Below are 21916 nucleotides of genomic sequence, written 5' to 3' on the forward strand. Positions count from 1 at the left end.
TGTATATTGCAATCCTTCCCCCAGATTTATTGTCAGGATTGCCTTGATCAATAATTCTTATTTTAGCATCACACAGGGATGTGGCCTTTGTGGCCCCCAGAAATCCAATCGCTGCTGTCGCACTGATCTCAGATTTGCTGAATATGCATTTCACTGCAAGCAGAGTAATTCAAACATGGGGATGAACAGAACGTAATCATGATGACATGCCTTATGCTTCACATTTAAATCACATTTTGATATCCAGTTAAATCGGCGTGAATTAGCGCGCATGGCATCCAATGCGCTTCCATGTGGTCTTTGTGAAACGTTAAAAAGATGCATTTTGGAGGGTTGTTTATGCAAGTCTCTTACTTTCTATTGATGTACAGCACGTTCTTCATAACGAGCTGTCTTTCCCACAGCCCAAGCTTACTAACAAGGTGTTCGTACTCGACTGCGGGTGAAAAGGGGTTCAAATGAGGAGAACCTGGAAAGAATATAAGTAAGATAGGCCAAACAACACATGCACCTGCCCATTTACTGCTAACGCATTATCTCATTCCTAACTGGTTCTCATGTATTCCTCATTTACTGTCTCTTGTTAGTCTGCCCAAATAAACACTGCCGCACCTGTGAGTCTTGCAGTCTGGTCAGTGGTCACACAAACGCACCCGCCCATGATAGTGCTATTGCATTTGTGCTGTGTATCTGTATCTGTTTGTTCATTCATAGGATAAGCATTAGTGACATGAAGATGAGTCATTGAGGCTAGCGCCATAACACGCCGCCATGGGAGTCAGGATCGCTGCCACCCTGCTGCTTGTTGCCTCAAGGCACTACTCATGCCCTCACCAGCATGCCTTGTTACTGTAATGCTACGCACAGACACACGCACGCACATGCCATCTGTGTTTGTTCAGATACCCACCTGATGCGTTGGTTGCCTCAGAGCAGATGTTGCTGCGGTTGTGGACCGTGAAGCTGCGACTGTCCTCATTAGGGTTGTCTGCATTAGTGCTTTTAGGAGCAATGTCTGCATTTTCTACATGAATGAGGCTCTTAATGTATTTATGTAGAAAGGCCTGCATGTCATTTTATGTGGCCCGCAAAAGAATAACAAATGGTGTTATTAGTGTTTTTATAGCGCAGTATTTTCTGCAATCTTCATTTCATTTGACAAAGAGTGGCCGCGTAAAGAGGTTCGTAGCCCAAAAAATGCACAGTATTAAAGACCCCTGACAATTTATTGGCTGGAAGTCGACTAAACTTTACACCTGTGGAACCACGTCTAACTATTGGTGCTGGTAGCTTAACCCGATTTTGGTGAATTTGATCAGGGTACACAGGCAGAGAGGTTCTGAGCTCTGCGTAATGGATGTTGTATTTTATTCATAAATATGACAATAGTGTGCTTCGAACCCTCTGAATCATTGTAGAAATTAATTCATTGAATGCATTATTATTATCATCATCATCATATCTATTATTTTACAGTATTATCACCAGCATAGCCGTTGCACAGCTAGAGGGGGAGAGGGCACATAAGGACACTATGTGGAAGGCAGTCTCCAAGCTCCCACCGTGATCTCCTGGCCAATATTACATCATTCGTAAGGACTGCCCCTCTCTCCCACAGTTTTTTAAGAGAATGAGAGGAAGGCTTCAATTGCCGGTGAATCAAGTTGCATGTGTTCACGCCCACAACGGCAGAAAAACGCTTTAAAAAAACCCATCTGTGCCAAGCTTCTTGCGTGTGCGAAAATACCAAAACTTTGTCTTGCGCACGAAAATAATGTGTCACCATACATCTCTGTCACAAAAGATTAAAAACGAAAGAACCTTGCAATCTGTCGTCCCTTGTGCACTTTCTTTTGAGCTAAGAACGGAATTTTCAGTGTATTATTATGACAAAAGTTTTTATTATTTTTTTATTGTTTTATTTTTTTTAAGAGCTCAGTATTGTTCATTCAGTAATTTTACCGATTTGACATGTCATCATCATTGCTCTTTTTAAATTTTTTATAATATTGTGTGTGTATGTGCGTGTGTGCGTGCGTGCGTGCATGCGTGCGTGCGTGCGAGTGTGTGTGTATTCATTAGTTCACCAAAAACCTATTAAAAAAAGTATGATTTGATTTGATTACGTTGTTTTTTTTCTCAAATTAACTTTAAAATATACATTGATGTGCAAATTAACTTTAAAATATACATTGATGTGCAATGTATATTTTGAAGCTAATTTGAGAAAAAAAAACACAACGTAATCAAACGTAATCTACGTATTTATTTACTGTGTGTAGCCTATGATTACATTTTAATTACGTTGAGCTCCTTGTGAATTATCTCTGTGAAAAGTGCTACGTAAATAAAATGTACCTAGATGCTTACTCATACTCCCCATCGTGATTTTCAGGTGCAACTCCTGGATTCCCCCCCCACTCATTAGGATAGAGGCGACATGGCGAGGGCCAATTACAGAGGCTGAATCTGGCTCCATAAGAACAAATATCGATAGAAATGCGGTTCATGTCTTACTAGTACTTTCATAAAAACACTACATTTGGGAGAATGGCTGCAAGAGCTCACCTTGTATATCACAAATCTGTCCTCTCACCAGTTCCACTCTGAAGTAACATTTTTCACCAGGGCTGATTCTCCGACTCACCTTGCAGTGGTACATGGTCTCCTTTGCGCTTGAGTGTTTCCCTCTTTTCTTACACTGATCTATCAGTTTCATACCATGCGATCTTCATCCTTCTCCTTCCCACGACCACCACGGTGCTCTTTCTGTTGTGGTGCATATGAATTGTTCAACTACATAGCACATGGGCATGTTGTGTTTTTTTTTTTTTAGCAAAAGGCTCAAGTGTGTGAGTCTTGGCCCTCCCACATAAAAAGAAATAATAATAATAATAAAAAAAGAGGGCGCTGGAGGGCAGATAAGACCCAGCATACAGCTGCCATGACAGGGGTAGAGGGGGCTTATCCTGTGGCTAGATGCTCTATGGTGGGGGAGATAAGGGCTTTGAGGGTGGTAGTGTTGTTGGAGGAAAAGCTGCGCGGGAGCTTGAAGGAACGAGGTTCAAGACAAGGCAATGGGGAGGGGGTTCTTCTTCATACATTTTTATGACCACATAGATAAGGTCAGTATTGTGCTATCGTTACTAGGCAACGCTGCAACCCTGAGTCAGATTGAGTTGTGAAGCTGAGAAGTCCGATATCTTAACGACAACCCTGATTCGATTCTTCAGCTCATGGTGTCATCCTCACGAGCAAAAGGCTGAAAGATGCGGAAAGGACGGCTGTAAAACAATGATGCATTTGGGTTATGACATTGCAGTATGCATAACAGTTCAGAAATATGATAGTGATAACATTGATGAAAAATGCTGTTTTGGATGTCTGATAATATATTTTAAATGATGCAGTTCATGTGGGAATTGCATTCATAGCACTTATTGATTTTTCTACTTTTCAAGAGACCATACAGAAAATGGAGACCAGGCTTTATATGCAGCTAGAGTGCAAATCACCAAAACCATTTCACTTCTCTTCCTTTCTAAATGTTCTCGCCCTTTCTCTTATCCATCAGCGCTCAAGCCTCCAATCTTCTTTCTGCCACTCCTCCAAGCAGCCTTTTGTTATGTTTTTTCTCTCTCCCTGCATGCTATTTCTCTTCTCTCCCCTAATGCTGTCCTCTTCAGCATTCTATAGTTGAGCATGTCAAGGTTGGCTACAGATATTCTCCACTGGGCCTCAGGGTTAACCAATGGGAGCCTGACTGGGTTTGCTTGAACAAGGGGGTGCGCCATGGAGAGGGAGGTGGTAAAAGGTTACTGGATGGATGCAGTGCATTTGCCCATTCTATGAAATGGCGGTCATGCGCTACATGGAAGATATGCTTGTGCGGCTTACCAATGTGTCTCACATTACATCCTGTCATAAATAAGTTGCCTTGTTCAGTTTAATATTGTCTTATGTTGCAATTAAATAAAAAAAATAATGAATGGTCTTAGACAACTATAATGTATCGCAATATACCTATTTTACGCTGATTGAACCACACAGTAAATTTTGTAGAGTAAATTTTATTCAAAATATTTTTACTGCGTACAAGAGAATTGAGTGCAGTTCGAGGCATGCCGCCACACGGACTTAAACGTTTGACTCCGCCCACACAGATTTTCAACCTCAAAGCGCCTTCTTCTTTCTTTCTTTGTAAATAAACTACTGCCCTGGCGGCTTTATGTGCTATCTTATGACATCACGCTTACAGTATTGTTTGAACACTTTTATCAAACAACGAAAATTAAAAACTGACCGAAGCCCAAATGCTAACCTCAACCGTCCGAGCGCAAACCGTTTAGTTAGCTCCGCCCGACTAACTGAGAGTTGAGTGTTTGTCATTTTCGATGCTCCATAATGCGTTTTGAAAAAATAACTTTATGTCATAAGACAGTGTGTCATTAAATCTGCAAATTTTGTTGGAAAAAAAATAGTTCAAAGCATTTTGTAAAATCCATGTGGGCGGAGTCAAACGTTTAAGGCCACATCTCAAACTGCACTCTGCATCCAGGGCTACACAAATAATCCTATCCCATCACTCAGAAATTCTTAGTAAAATTTGCAAGGAGAGATTTTGACTAAATTTGACTACTTAAATTTTTTTTTTTTAAGTCACTCAAGGGTTGAGGAACAAACCTACATAACTTCAGTTTGGGAGACAGCCAATATACTCCGTGAACCACTCCTACTGTGTTTTGTGAATCTTCGTACCTCCAAAAACCTTGTTTTTTGGTCTCCTTTTGGATATTAGCAAAAAGTAAGAGTGTAATAGGCTAGCTCAGAGTCTCCCAAGCTGAAGGTTGTTAGTTTGTTCCTCAACTCTTGTGTAAATTTCTTCTTCTTCTTTTTTATTTATGTATTTAAATAAAATAAAATAAAATAAAATAAATAAAATGTACTCAAACATTTCCTTCTAAAATAAAAAAAAAACTACTAGGTTTATTTCACGGGATAGGCCAAACAGTAAAAATACAAATATTTTACTCTCTTCCATGTGTAAATTTTACTCTGTTTAGAGTGGGACCAAATAGACTCTTTCCAGTAAAATTTACTGTGTACTCAGATTGTCTCTACTCTTTCACACATCATTATTTACAGTAATAATTTAAAGCAGAAAACTAACTAAGGAGAACACAGTACTGTGCAGTAGAAAAATCAACACGACAGTGTAGTTGTGCTCCTGAATTAGAAAGTCATTAAATTGTGTTTCTGGTTGACCAAAAATGGCATACGAGGGAAACGATCCAGGACTGGTGTAACCTTTTTCTACTCTTTGCATCATTTCCCCCCGGATGAATCGATAGATGGATGTACTAATATATGCAATTTTGTACATTTTTATCCAAGCTGGATGCATACTGAAATATTTGCTCTGACCCCAACATGAACCTTGTCTTGAGATTCTATAATTCTGCTGTTGTTACAGTTGGTGCATTCCACCCTTCTTATGAAGCCGTTTAAAGAGCGCGCCTGTGTCTTAACGTCGATTGATCCTCAGCTTTTTGCCTACCACTGGGACCAGTCCAAGGTAAGAGTGCACTGGGCTGAACTCAGTTACGTGAGCACCTCACTTCTGTAATCCTATACATACTTCTATCATAAACCTCATCACTTACCAATGTCATTGTCTTAACTAACAAAGGGTGTCATTATACCAGAGATTGAGATTGTTTCTATTCTGAGCTAATGGGTCGCATAGTGTATGGGCAACCTGATCCTCCTTTGGGTGACCAAAGAAGTGAGCTGAGGCCTCACCTTTTGCTGCTGATAGGCCAGTCTGTGTTTTGTTGTAAGAGACACCAGGCTTCATAAAAGTTGTCAAAACAAGAGGCTTCATCCTGAGGGATTACTCGCAGCCGGTCTGCACACACGCCAGGGATGGGGTGCGCTGGAGGGACGGCAGAAAATGTGGGGTTGCTCGAGCTATGATTAAACATGTGTGACTGCAGAGAAGATGTTTTTTTTCAGAACTAAAAAAAAGTACTCCTTTACTATTTTGCTACGTCCGATAGTGGTTAATAGGATTACATGCAGATTTAGCTGCAGCAATAGTGCAAGGCAATCATTTTCAATAAATGACAGGCAACACTTGATTTGATTCAGCTCATGATGAAATTAGTATGACCACTGAAGCACAGTGTGCATTGTTACCAATCTATTTCAAGGGCCTTACATTTTATGCATGTTACATGCAACCTAATATTAATATAGTAGCAACAGTGAACACCCATATGCCCATATAAGGAAAATGAGGGGGCTACACTCTAAAAAGAGAATTGCTGAACCAATTTAAGACTAAACAGAGAATTGTTGACCATTTTAATAAAATTGTTAATCCAAAGTGAATATATTAAGTTTACTTAAAGCTGCCTCAATGAGTTTGAAACGTTTTTACACACGACTGCCACCTCTGGACTAAAGTAAATGCAGCCTCTATGATGCTTGTGCATGAGCCACGCAGGCCTGTACGAGCGAACAGAAACTCCTCAGGCAAGAGGCCACTATTTACAGACTAGCAAAAATGATTTCAACTGATAGAATGACAGAAAGATAATGATAAGACAATGATAGAGCAATTCTGAATAAATTGCTTGCACAGATAATCTGTAGTTCAAATACACAATAAAGCTCACATTTATTTGTTCCTTATAATACTTCAAATCAAGCAACTAAAAATGAAGTCTTTATTTCAAGCATATTCTTGAACGCATTGGAAACGTGTGTCTGTTCCGTTTATATAAAATGTTGACTGGAAAGACGCTGCAGTTGCGAACAATACTGTGACGACTCACAAGACCTGGTTGGTAATCTCACCTTTTTATTTGTCTTCAAACAACCGGCTAGGAGCTACTGTTGCCAACCCGCGAGCCGAATTAGCACACGAGCTAACAACAACACGTAGTCTCTTCTCCCCAGAGCCGCTTCTCCCCCGCGAGACGTGCGATGCGTACACTAAACACTCATAAGCAATATTAGCTTTTGATTTCACCTTCATTTGTCATCATAATTGTTTATATCTTACTTTGACGTATAGTTGTTATCATATCTTACCTTCTGAGTAGAAAGGAAGCCAACTGTCACTGTCACTGCTCCGATGTTTACACGAGTCCTCTGTCTGCGCCTATCAGACCATATTTTGGCTCGTTTTGTCGTGCTGGAAAAAACTTCTCCTTTCTTATTTTTTTGGGGAGGTCCGTGCTGGAGTTCCCGCTGTGTCCTTTTCTTACTCCCGGCAGATTCCATACTCATCAATGTAAAAGCTTGCAGTCGTTTTGTTTATCCCAAGTGTCTCAGGGTGAGCACTTCTTCTTCAACACGTTATGGCGCAGAAGTGGAAACTTTTATTTTTATTAATTTTTATTTTTGGAGCATTCCAGCAATACATTCATTCATACATTCATACATTCTTGCTAAAAAGAAATTAAAACAACAATGCGGAAGTGAAAACATTTAATAAAATTGGAAACTCTACAAGGAGCGCGCATTTTCAGGGCATTGCTTCTACATATAGATGTGTAAAAATCTGTAATTTTAAAATTTTAACTTGCTTAATGCAGCTTTAATTATGAGTTCATTAAACCTTTGCTCATTTGCTCCCAAAAACGTATAAATATGTTCTATTTTAAATGTTTTAAGTGTCCCAAAGACATATTCATAAGTTTTTTTATGTTTTTTATGCTAGAGCATACAGAAGGCTCTGATGCAGCTTTTCAACTGCAAAGAACGGTTGAAGAAATGATAGTTATTACACAAACGGTCAGCAGGTGGCAGCAGAGCAAAAGAGATCAACCAGGGCCATATCGAAAAAAAGCAATTTTACTCACATTTCTAAATAGATTTGTGAATAATGCTGAAACTTATATTATAATGCTAATTTCTGCAAAACAGAAACAGATATAATTTTTTTTCTGATGAAAGAAGAGACTCTAATCTTTCTTTTGGTAGGTTCCATGTTTTTATAGCAATAGAACACAATATTCTGTGAGCCTTGCAAAATTAGTCAAAATTCAGCAAAACAGCCGGGAGGGAAGGGGATAATATAGCCACTTTAGATTAACTTAATTCAATTGTGTGTAAATTGGTCAACAATTCTCTGTTTAATCTTAAATTGGTTCAACAATTCTCTTTAGGCAATGTAAAAAAGTACAATTTAAAAACAATGATAGATAAAAAAAAAAAAAATCAGTTTATTTGATTTGAGCAATAGATACAGTAGTTTTGTTAAACGAAAAGGGCAAAAATATTTTTTTATATAATGTACAAAGATGCAGACATTCAACTATGCAAATATTGCAGGTTGTAGAGGTATTGCACAGTGTAAGCATTCAAGTGAGCAGAAATACAAAAGTCAAATATTGCAGTGCGATTGACAGATTGATTGATAGATTGTGACGTCATTTGTTCGGGAGGCTGATGGTGTGTGGGTAGAAGCTGTTTTTTAAATCAAATTTTTCTGGTTGTGATGTTCCTGTCGCATTTGCCAGATGGCTGAGTTGTTTATGTTACCATCAAAACCTCATCCCAACTTGGAAGTATGGTGGCGGGGGCATCATATAGTTGGTCGGGTACTGACGGATCGTTATCACAGACGGGAAAAAAAAAATCACAATTTTATCAAAATTTTTTGGGGAGAACTTACCTATTTGCCAACTGAAGCTTAAAAGAAGAAGGACATAAGTAATTCCGCCTGACCATTATGCAGTTGGGATATTGGTTATTGAGATTTTTTTCCACAGTGCACTGTAAATGTTTATACTTTGTAAGTTGTGTTCAATAATAACTTGAAAAACATAATTGTATGTGATTGGATTATTTGTTACAATAGGAATGGAATATAACGGCCTCTAATGTAATGGCTTCTATGGCGTGTATTTATTTATTTATTTTCCTGCCAGTCATACTATTCAGATAAAAGTGGAACCAATTGTGAAATGTGTACCTGGTTTCGACATTGTCTTACATTTGACATCTGTCTGGATCAATCAAATTTTTATTTCATTACAATGGCAATTCTCATGCTAGATGACTTCTCACCCGCAGACGTATTACTGATTTAAATTTTGCACGTGATCATATTGATGGATGACAATCGTTGTCATGCCTCATCCTGCTGCAGCATCTGTGATGAATTTGGCAGTGAAATGAAGAGCAACAGAGCCATGCCAATGTATGCTTTACACAACAAGGAGTTGTGGCCTTGTGTGTGTGTGTGTTAGGTTCATGAATTGTCTCATATGTGCTCTACTTCTGCACACACACACACACACACGCGCGTGCGCACACACATAACCACACAGCAAGTCCAAGACTGTGCAGTAGCCCAAGGGTCTCATTGTCACATTCACTTATCATGGTTTGGGTATCCTGCTGGGGGGGTAAAATGAACTTCCCTGCCTCCCCCTCCCACCCACACAGCAAACTCAAGCCCACCCAAAAATCTATTCTGCTCATGTTTAAAATATGGAGAGAAACTGAATCATTTTTTATTTATTTTTTATTATTATTCATGCTTGTATCCTGTGAGTGTTTTCATATATTGCAGCACCCATGTTATTTATTATCTATTATCTTTATTGTCTGGGATCTGATGTCAAGCAATTACGATTGTAATAATGTGAACAGCATTGCGTCACTGTGTGTGTGTTATTGTGAGGCACAAAGAAACACTCAGTCTGAGATATTAATGGAATGTTTGACGAAATTGACGAAAAAGGCATTTAGCACTTATTTATTTCATATTTTAGAAAAGTGCTGCTTTTTCCCCCCAATGAGGATAACAGTCAATGAATCAGAATACAACTTGACTAACGTGGTAAAAAAATAAAATAAAATAAAATAAATTCTAGGTGACCCCCAAATGTTTGAATGGTAGTGTATTCTGTATATAAAACACTGTGTATTTATGGAAAACATGAAACAGTCTGACCTCAAACTTTTGAAAATAATTTGTATGTAACGTAAAAAGAATCAACTATTTACTCTAAACTTTGACAGTCCATGCCATAATATTGAATGAGAATATAGCTTGTGCCTGTATGAAGAATTTTAAACTTCTGATTTTAGATTCATTTTTTTGCCTTCTCTTGTTATTGTTGATTCATCCATATTGAAGGTCTGCTAAGGATATTTTGGGTACTTTACTTTGTCCTCCAAAAACATGAATGGTCTTGGAACGTGTTTCAAACCTAAGGCATCTCTCGTGCATGTCTGAAAATTATCGAATAGGAGTTACCACGGAATACCATCGCCTGCTGTTGACCAGGTCAAAGGTCTTGTCTTAGGTGTGGAAAGTGTAAGGTATTGTCTTTCACATCACAAGCACCGGTAGTCTATTGTGTTGTCCAGCTGTCCTCCTGGTGTAATTGATGAACTCAGCACCTGTTTTCCGTAGGGACAGAAGAGCTTGCGTGTGAAGCAATGGATAGTCATGTTATTTTGCGAAGAGATAAGAAACTAAAATCTTTGCAATGTCAATGACGGGCCAACCATTCTCTTCAACTATAGCTCAACCCAGAGAGCAGTCGAACACACATGCTTTGGTTTGTTCATGGCAAAGTCATCGGTCAGTATTGATGTTGCACCATGTTTGTTGTCAAATACACATTGTAAAAGTGTATACCGGGCAACGTATGGAGTGTGTGTACAGTGGCGTAGATGTGTGTATACACTGTACACAAGTACCCCCTTCGAAATGCAACCATTATTGCAGCTTGTACTGAAGTGCAACAAGACTGCATTGCAGCCCCCAAATAACACGTAGCGCAACCGTAAAGGTCACACAAAATCCATTATTTGATGCGTGTCACCCTCCATTATATTAGGATTTAAAAAAACAAACAAACTGAAACGCAATCAATCAGTTTACCTGTACAGACAGTGCTGCATCTTCAGAACATTCATAATTGTTATATGTGTAAAACTAAGTAAACCATTATGCTTTTAGTAACACTCTTAAACACTCTCTTAACTTTAATGACAAATGACCAAGGTGTCTCATTTCAGTCACACGAGTGTACTAAAAGTTAACAACTGTAAAATCTAAAATCAATACAGTAGTCTACCTTTGATAGCAGTAAGCTAGACAACTCGACAGCTGGATCGTGAGCATTTAACTGAAGCAGCTAACGTTAGCAGTTTTTTGTTAACATTTAAAATTAAATGTGCTTCAGAGCGTTTGAATTTTGACGTACCGCTTAATTCTGTTCATTTTTCTTCACAGCTTGTCTTGCATTTCAGCGTCTCACATGATTCTGTTTACTGAGCTGGATTATAGCAATGCCTCATGTCCCCCAAAATGTCAGATGGCACCTTGTAATTCCAAAGACGCCTTTTTCAATCCCTTGAATCCACAGTTGCTGTTGTTTTCCCTCGTTGGATTATTATTATTATCTTATAATGCCACATTCCATAGTTCAAATATATATTATTTGAAACGACCCAGTCCGACCCAGTTATTTAACCCAAAAAGTTAGTTCAATTTGGTTTATTAGTTTAATTTGACCCAAATAACTCAAAAAGTTGGGTCAAATTAAACTAATAACCCACAGAGCTCCCCATGATTTTTCAAAAATGGTTTATTCGTTTCAGACAATTTTTTTGGTTAGTTGAATAATCCAAGTGAATTGGGTAAACAAATGTGTTGATCCAACTATGAGTTATTTACCCAAAAAGTACAATTCAATTAATTAAATTAATAACCAACAAAGCAAACCAGTTTTTTTTTCCCCGATTGGATTTGATAAAAAAAGGAATTGACCCAAGTTTTTAATTTATTTAACCCAAAACATTGGGTCAAGTTAAACTAACTTGCTAGCTTGCAATGCCCAAAAATATAGAGCTAAAACAACAGCACTGTGCCTCTAATCTATTCTCAATGATAGGCAAGAGGCAGGATCCTTGACCCACTGCCCTGATTTGCCCAGGCTTCTTTTTTCCTCTCTGCCGCTGAGAATTCAAGCTGTTTGGCTTTATTTAATGGCTTAGGAATCATTTGTATTTTTAAGGTATTCAAAACAGCGGTGGACATAACCTCCACAACGCGTCTGAAAAGTCTGGGCAGGAAACATAAATACGAGCTCCTTTAAACCAATGCATATGTTTTATTTGTGTACATCAGAACACGCAAGGATGGGACCAGAATGAGGGCAGACAATGCTGTGAATTTGTTTACTATACATCCTTTGTTTATTTTTCTTTCAGAGCACCCTTGCCTCAGCCTTAAAGTGAGTTCAGACCGTGAATATCCTGCAGTAAATAAACATGACTCTCCGTATATTCTGTCATGTGGAATAGAGAATGAGATGCAGACTACTACCCTGCTGGTAATATCACATCGAGTGTAACCCAGCTCTGTGGACAGGCCCCGCGGGCTTCTGCGGCTACTACAGCTACACCCTTGACTTCAAGGCAGGCATTAAAATGGAGGGATGGTGGCGTTGCCGATGCTGGCTGGATTATGGGGTTCGAGCGAGGCAGCGCGGAGCATGCATGTGTGCATGATGCGTGTGCCTGACGGGTGGGGGATGCTTCGGTTTAACCCTGCATTTTATGCAACCATTACTACTGTATACATGCTTTCTTTTTGCTAAATGATTTACCACTTTCATTAAATGAATCCAGGATATCATTTTAAATAATTGTATATTCTTCTTCACATTTGTATTAAAATGCACCTCATTGGATATTTGACATTGGATGTCCTTGTAAATCTCTGGCCAGGATCAGTCAACGTTAATATTGCCATTGTGTTAAATATCTTGTAACCTTTTAGAGGACATTTTTTTAAATTTGTAATCATAACAAAGTGTTATGGCTATCTGGACTGCTCCTTCATTTGGTGAAACAAACTAGCATTGCAGAACGTAGACTTGAATCTCATGTTGTGCAAACGGTCTTTAAATTGTGTTTCGAAGACTAGATTACGTTGGTAGCTCTTGCTTGCTATTAAAATGTATTGGTTCTACCTTGAAATTAACCTTAATTCACTTTGGAATTTTCTAATCCAGTCAGTCCTAAAACGCAGAGGTGAGTCGATTTAAGACTTACTTGGACTTTGACTTGACATCCATTAGACTCGATTTGACTTGAACTCCATGGGCCCTATTTTCTTGCCCAAGTCTAGCGCAAAGCACAGACTAACTGTGTGCATATGTGGCGTTTTCTTTCATTTGGGATTTTGCTAGACTCGCGCAGAAACAGGCAGCGTTCGTGCCATTGTGGGAGGGAACACGGCCGACTTCTGGCCGAACGAAGCGGCTCCTCTCATCAAAGGGGAAGTCAACCCCCCAAGTCATTTTTTTCAGATTTTTCAGGAAACACAACAAATTAAACCATTTGCATCATGAGGAGATGATTTAGGCAAATATATATATATATATATATATATATTAAAAAAATTGCAAAAAAAAAAAAGAAGACTTTTTTAATTATATTATTATTTTAAGGGGGTCTAAATATGCTAATCTGGTTAAAATTGTGTTAGTGCAATATGAGTGAAGCAGCAAAATCTAGCAGTTTTTATCAATATCAGAAGGCATCCATTTTGCCACTTGCTGTCAACTGAATATGACATCAGTGTTGCTCAGGTCTCAGGTAACAACCAATCACAGCTCAGCTTCAGACAACAGGTGAGTTGTGCTTGGTTTATCTTTTGTCGACAGCAAGTGGCAAAACGGCCGCGCCGTGACATGGATAAAAATGGCTGGATTTTGCTTCATAACTCATATTCCACAAATGTAATATTAATCAGAATGTCATGTTTAGAATAGTGAGGTCACTTATGACATATGATTGTCAAGAAATGTATGAGGTTTAATCGATTTAGGTTCAGTGCAGAGAGAGGCGTGTGTGGTCTTGTAGTCCATGCAGGAGAACTATAACAATGTGATACATTTCCTATAGCTATAGGATAAACAAATACATAATAACATCAGCTAACTGCTACCTAACAACGTAAACAATGAGTTGCGATTAAAAGCAACAACAAAAATGAGGAATTATTAGGATTTTAGTGTGTTGCTACTTGGTAGATGTTAATAAATGCTCCACATCCTGTGGATCTCCCACCACGACTGTATATTACGAGCAGGCAGTGATAAAGGTTCAGTCAAATGTGTTTATTTAAACTCTTAATAAACTACAGTGGCCTACAGAAGATCACGTGATTGACGAGGAGGCTTTTGAAAATATGGGGTTTTAATCGCGAGGCACTTTATTCTCGCCTGTAAAAACTTTTCTGTTCTGAGCACAGCGTCAGGTGCAGCCGCGTCTTTAATGCAAATAAGTGTCGTCTCCAGTGGCGTGTTGCCCTCAGGACGCGACCGGTATCCGCCTCTGCTCCTTTAAGGCAATGAGGAATTAAAGCGTCTGCAGGGGCAGAGCGGGGGGGGGAGAGGGTTTTATTCAATGTAATGCTCCCAGAGTCCGTGCGGTGCGATTACAGAGAGCGGCAGCAGGGAAGATGCGCTTGCTCGCCTCTTGCTGGACGCACAGAGGCGATGAAGATGATTTGACTTTGGAATCCCTGCACAAAACAATTACCTTAACACAACACCTTATTCTTTCTAGTTTATTTATAGTCCTTTAATTCCATCCCCAAAACATAACCTGTTAGTTAATTGAGGTAATTAAAGCGTCGGACTTTTTTCCTTTCTTTATTTTTATTATTTTTTTAGTTAAATTGAGTTTAGGCAGTTGAAACGTTTGGTGTTAAATGATCTGTTCGCGCACGCCTCTGACTCAGCATCACACATACACGCTCGCACACGCGCGCGCGCGCACACACACCTGGGCTTCACCCCCTCAGCATCCTTTTGAGAAGCAGCAAGGCGCGGAGCAGAGGAGAGTGTGCACAGCTCTCCCCGAGACAATCACCAGGCACGTTGACGCTCCAAAAGTGGGGCAAAAACAAAGTAGCAAGGAGAAATTAAAAGTACAAGACTCGGGGCGGCTTGCTTGAAGACAAATGTTTGACATCACCCTAAACGCTCTGAAGAGAACCCCAGGAAGGCACCGGTGTGAGGAAGAAGAGAAAGCATAGCTGTGGGGGGGATTGAACGGAGCAGGGCATGTGGATATTGGCTTTAACCTTGTTCCAGAGCATCTTGAATGGTAAGTTTCACCCTTTTCATTTTTTTTTTTTTAAATGTTTGTTTCTATTATTGATGCGTATGACACATTTAGTGAGGCATGATGAATGTGACCCACATGAAATGGATTTTGCATGGCTGTCAAAAGGCTGACACCCTTGATAAAAGGAAGGTGAAGCAGGCGCAAGATGCAAATAAAACCCTTCAAGCTGGCCACCAAAATGCACCTCTGGCCAATAGATGGCCTAATCAGACAAATTGTATCTATATGGGATCATAATCAATAGTTGGGTTTGAATAATGGCGTAATTTTACATTTATGTCTGGTCTTCTACATGAAAATAATGCATTTTCATGTCTTTCTCTATGGTGAACTGTTGATGCTACATATTTCCTCAGCGCCACTGTGGCCCTTAGTAATACGTGACGTACACGATTAATGAACATTTGATTTGCCACTGTCCTTTCTAAAGAACATTTACTCAAATTTGCATTTTAACAAGAGAGAAAAATGTCAGCACATAAAACAAACAACAACTAATAGATAGTGGCGTTTATAGAACATTCAAATAAAATCCTAATTTACTGTTCCGTTTTTTTCTTCATCAGTGACGTTTTGTCAATGTTTATATTTTTCTATTTGAGGGGGGAAAAACAGCCCATTTTATTAGTATTCACAAACTAAAGTGCAATGTCGTAACACAAAGGTCACATTCATCTGATTTTTAGGGCAAGTTTGAAACACACACTAAACCTGCATTTTCTATTCAAATGGCCAAAAGTCTCCCTCTCCATTGAAATGCATTCAGCTTTGCTTGTTGTTTTCTTAGACCTGCATATTTGCGTGAGGACACACATGCATGTGGCGGATGCCATGCACACTTATTTGTGTCAGGAATTTTCATTTCTAAAATCAATAGAAGAAAATTGATAGTTTATTGCATTCAGTTATTGGCCAGCGTCCTTTCTACAAGGAAGGGATTATGGCTGCCTGGGTGTGTACGAAAGGCAGGGTCGATGAAGGGGAAGAGCAAGAATGCTAAAATGTCTGCGCGGAAACACATGGAGGCTTAGATTTTCACATAATTGCACACAATCAAAATGGAGGGTCAAGAAAAGCTGAATGCACAAAGCTGAATTGTGGTGAATGGGGCATTTTACAGGTATGAATACATTTGAGCCGCATTGAGGAGCCGTGGTGTGATATGGTGTGTCCCTAAAATGGATTTTTCCTTCTGCCTGGGACGATAAAATAAGGCTTCGCAATGGATTTTGGTCTCGGCGTTGCCTCTTTTTTTTTTTCATGCAGTGGCGTATATATTGACACTGACAAAAATTGTATTTTGCTTCAGCTTGTACTGAAACTCATAAAAGAACAATAAGGAACCCTCATCAATCATCATCATCGGACTGTGACATTACATCACCTGCTATGCAAGATTCAGGATTTTATTGCGTGAGGGATTATTGAACCAGCCTGTGGCAAACAACTGATAGGAATTTGGCTGCCATGTACTTGTCACAGTTTATTATTATTATTATTATGTATTCTTTTAAAAAGAAGATCATGTTTCATCATTTGCTGTTGGTGTTGTCATTTTTTATTAGATTTCACCTTAGAGGAGATCTGCTTTATTGTTGATTAGCTTGAAAATGAGCTGCTCATTGGCTGAGCAGGCGTTGTCAGACTGAATGAATGACCTTGTAGACAGGAGGCAGCACAATGATTGGTTTCTAGACAATTCTTGCTGTTTCACAGTTAGGCCTATCACATGCTCACTGGCCCGTCTCTATGGTAACCTCCTTAATGGCTGTCCAACAACATTCACCATAAAGGGTATAGAAAACCATACTGTGATATATATATATATATATATATATATATATATATATATATATATATATATATGTATATATATATATATATGTATATATATATATATACATCACATAACTATACATTTTACAATACAAACCATCTTTATATATGTTAATATGTTCAATGTTTTTTTCGACATTGGATTTTGAGTTCAGTAGGAGGAGCTAATCATGACTTCTCAGAACAATGAGGAGCTTTTGTTTTTAGACCGAATTAAGACTATATCATCTCTTTTTTTTTCTTTTTTTTCTTTTCTCAATCCATTTATTGGATCCCATGCAGTGTATATGCGCTACAAAAAAAAAAAATCAAGTGCCCACAGAATACTGTTTTAAAGATATTGCTATACGCATGAACATTTATTCCCCCACAGACCGAAAGAGCGGCATTCTCACCACCCCCCAAAAAAATCCGCTGTTTTCTCCCTCTGATTAAAAACAGCAATGCCAGTCGGGGGCACGTGTGACCTCGGGGAACATGTTTGGTTTTCTGTACTAGAATAAAGTGTAATTGCACATCCACTGCAGTAGGTGGCAGTGGTGCTCTCTGCTCTCATCGTTAGAGAGTGCACAAGGAGTGTTAGTTTTTCTGCATAGGTGTACCTACAAGTATTTCTAGACAAATGGAATATTAATAGTCAAAATATTTTCTTCTTCCTTGGCGGTAATTTTAGCCACGGGTGCTTCTACTCAACCGGCACCTGGGAGCTCATTTACCTGAGTAGATGCACATGTGGCTAAAGCCAAACTGTGGCAGGGTTATTACTCTCTGGACCAGGATTTGACACCTCTGATTTTAGGTGAACAGAAAAATATCTGTGTTCATGTAGATGCGGCCTCAATTAATTGATTAATTAATTTTCAGCTTTCAAAAATGAATATGAAGACCTACAGTATTTACCCCAAAAAAATAGTATTTCTGTCTTTTTCCAGTCTACTAATGACCTGATTCAGCCATCAATATTCTACACGAATGAAAACAAATTCCATATTTCCCTGAGAGCTGCCTCAAGGCAAAACAGTATCAAGCTAAAATGCCATGTTCACATTCTCGCTGCAAAGACGTAAAGAGGAGCAGCGATGAAATGTAGTCACACGAATGAGGCTTAATCTGACGCTTAAAGACTTAATCACGTATGTGTTCGATAAGATAAATTAGACAGAGATCAAGGGATCATGCAATCACATTTTTATCTCAATTATCGCTGACCTTTTCTCAGAGCAAAAAAAATATGAAAACTCTCATATATGTCATAAACCTCATATTTGCAAGCCGAATCGCCATCTTGGGCTGGAGTGGATAGATGGAGTCAACTTGGCCAAGCAGCATGGCACTAATCTACAAGTAGCCAGGCAAGGGAGAGCAATGAGAACCCAATTAGGTCGAACTGCAGAGATGTCTACATTGGTCATAGAGCAATAAAGCAAAACCTGACCAGCTGCACATTAAGGATGTTTACTAGCAAATAATTATGGCTTGATTGCAGACGTGAGATCGCTGCCCATGAAATCTAATTACATGTTTAAAAACACACAGTCAATTGATAGATCATCTTGAACCGCTTTGCTCCGATATGAATATCTAATGGACTGGACTAAGTATACCAACCCACTTAACTTGTGTGTGTTTTGAGAGGGCCTGTTGAGTTGCATTTTTACCACTGTGTGATTCCAGCTGAAAAGGCTGCTAATGCTGGGTAATGGAGACCCTGATGTGTGATCATAATTGATATCCCTAGTTCATTGGTACTAGTGGGATAATGAGGGCTACTCTACTGTACGGCGCCTCCTTGAGCCCATCTAGCACTCCAATTAGGTGCAAGCTTTGGCCGCTAGCTTGCGCGCGTGCTCCATCCAGTGCTAAATCTAATTACTGATCATACTGTGTCTGTCTGGATTCCAGCAAATCGGAGGTGTAATTGCACAGGCCGGCGTGTAAATGTCTCTTGCATTAAAATGTTAACGATATCATTTAGCATCTGCGTGGAAAGAAGCTGAGGCAGAAAAGCCCTCAGCAGCCAGATGTAGGTGTTTGATCATGCGTGCAAAGTGAGGTTGTAGTACATCTGGCGGGGGTTCCCCCTCTCAGGCTGGCTTTTCAGCAGAGAGGATGCTTTTCATTCGTTCAGCACCTGTCAAAGTGACATATCATATTAGTGTGCTGCGCTATACTCGCAGGTACTGTAGTGGGGATCGAGAGAAAACAGCAAGAAATCGGTTATGGGAAGTTGACGAACATTATTCTGCTCGATAAAACACTCCTAGCAAAACAGGAGTTAAGAATATTCAAAGCAAGGGAAGCAGATTGGAGATAAGAAATCAATTGAGTTAGATTTGTATGCAGATCAAAACTAAAATTGACATGCTGATTCTACTAAAATTGCTGTTTTATCTCTATAGATAAGCAAAATTCTTCAGATAAGCAAAATTCCACTGATAAACTGTAGTAAGACTGTAGTAAGAAGAGCTGATTAACTGGAATTAGCTACGTACGTGGCAACTTGTTTGTGAAGTCACAATCGAGACCCACAAACGGGGTCCTAATCCGCACCTTACGTGACATTAGTGCTTGCTTTTCTCTGAACCTTGTAGCGACGCACAAACCGTTGTAAGTTCTATTTCGTCTATGCTTTCTTTTACCCTCAAAGCTAATTTACACACCTACACATTTATTTCATTTTTAAGAAAACAGGGATCCTATACATCATAAATTTGACGTGATAGAGAAAAACTGAGATCAGTTCTGGATCCCGCATGAAAAATGTATTACAAATAGCTGTGAGACCTGATTCAACAAAGATTGTGTTCCCCAGTGTTCATTGTAATCAAATGTGAAAGTCAACCCCAAATGTTTCCTTCTTTAAAATAATATGTTGCTCAGCTTGTGAACGTCACATGACCAACTCAGAAAACTGGCGAGCCGAGACTGGTTGTAACCTAAGCTCTGAGCAACTGTGATGTCATATTTAGTTGACAGTAAGCGGCAAAATGGCCGCACCTTGAGATGGTCAAAGACAGGTGGATATTAGTCACAATGCCGTGTTTAGACTAGTGAGGGCACAAACAACATTATTGCAATGAACATTTTTGGGTCGTCTTCCACTTAAGGCTCGAGTAAACTCCAAAATGAAAGTACCTAGATCAATTTACAAAAGATAGTCATTGAAAACAATAGGTTAAATCTTAGCAATAGTTCTCCTAGTTTAAAATGGAAAATATGAAGAGTGATAATACGGCACATGTTCATGTTGCTGTCTGTGTGCCAGGCCCACAGTCCTTGTGTTGTGTACCAGATGAACTTTTGTTCATTATGGAGGACAGGTGGTGGAAGTGTGATGAGTTTGCCATCCATCACCCACCAAGACAAACATTGGCGCCAGACTTCATAAATACTGCCTCTTAATCCAGTCTTGCACGTACCACGGCACGGGCTTTGAACTCGACACACGCTGAGGCCCAAGGCTGAATTGATCTCGGGCCTGTGCGTAACGTGTGTGCCTGGGATGCTGCTACTCGTGCATGTTCACCGTCACATCAACAATTACACATGCACGCACGCACGCACGGTGTCCCTCTTTGACCTTCTAGTTTTCCACCAGTTCCAGCTTTGTAAGTTTCACTTTCAAATTCATTTTCAGGAGATATTTGCCTGCTTGGGTGTGTGATGCTCCACAGTTCAAGATAATGGAAGATGCAAGGCTGGATAGACAGAGTGACACAAAGACAAATGGGCCCAGCTTCGTTTTCCTGACACTGCTCTTTATTTTTAAACCGTGGCACAAATGCTATGACTTAAAACCAAGGTAGTTGTAGCTATTCATAGCCCGTCATTTTTTTTTTTAAAACACTGTCATCTTATTGGCGTTATAGTGAGGTATGCACTTTTTCTATATGTGGTTGTAGTTAGCATTCTTATGTGCAGGTGTGCAATTGAGGAGCTTGGTGGGTGTGACATGCAGTAGCCGGGCGTCGAGGCCTGATTTATGTCCTTTCAGGCAGTCATTGATCCCCTCGCCTGGCGTGAGACTGAGTGCATTGTCAATAATCTTAGCACTTTGTGGTATTCCTCAATTTCACCGACCTTTTTGCACGTTTCTGGTGTGGTGCTGCAGTAGCTTGTCAACGGGTGATCTAATGCCCCGTTTCCACAGCATTGCACCTGCTACGGATCTACTCACATCTCCATCTCTGCAAAAGCAGGTACTATTTCTAGTCGTTTTGTAACACTCGAGACTCCTCTTGGGCTTGAGACCATTCTGAAGACCTCATTTTGTAGGTTTAGGTATTGTCTTGGTTACACAGTGGCAAAGCTTGGAATTTTCCGTTAAGACCGGTCAAGACGGGAACGAAACCAGCGCTGATCTGCTATTCGTCAACTTCATTTAATGGTTTTATAACCATAATTCCTGTAATGACTAATGATAATAAATGATATGACATTATATTATATGCTTACTATATAACACTATATTTACTATTGCTTACCTTATATATCATTTTGAGTGAGTTCATTTTTGTGAAAAAATGCACAGAATGCGTTCTTGCACTTATTGTTGGTTTGCTGTTCAAGCTGTTTTGTAAAAGTACCACTGATTGTCACACCCACCTAAGTGTGGTGAAATTCGTTCTCCGCATTTGACCCACCCCCTGAGGGAGCGGTGAGCAGCAGCAGGAGCCGCGCTCGGGAATCATTTGGTGATCTAACCCCCCAATTCCAAACCTTAATGCTGAGTGTTAAGCAGGGAGGCAAATAGGTCCCATTTTTATGGTCTTTGGTATGACCTGGCTGGGGACTGAAGCATGACCTCCCAATCTAAGGGCGGACACTCTACCACTAGCCACTGAGCTGGAGTTTTGCACCTTAAATGGTAATTTTATGCACAAGATCTCTTTGCACTGGAAAA

General features: G+C 39.5%; 1 protein-coding gene across 7 annotated transcripts in view; it reads left to right on the forward strand.

The window, feature by feature from the left end:
• Positions 1-14487: 14487 nt before the first annotated feature.
• Positions 14488-21916, forward strand: part of dscamb (Down syndrome cell adhesion molecule b) — a 116265-nt gene continuing 108836 nt past the window's right edge. For all 7 annotated transcript variants that reach the window (XM_086080454.1, XM_086080456.1, XM_086080455.1 and 4 more), the window contains exon 1: positions 14488-15156. In XM_086080454.1, the coding sequence (XP_085936580.1) occupies positions 15114-15156 (43 nt within the window). In that variant the 5' untranslated portion in view covers positions 14488-15113. The remainder of the gene's footprint in view (positions 15157-21916) is intronic.

The sequence above is a fragment of the Leptonotus elevatus genome, chromosome 7, assembly GCF_054856555.1.
Source record: "Leptonotus elevatus isolate MCC_2025b chromosome 7, RoL_Lele_1.0, whole genome shotgun sequence".
NCBI lineage: Eukaryota > Metazoa > Chordata > Actinopteri > Syngnathiformes > Syngnathidae > Leptonotus > Leptonotus elevatus.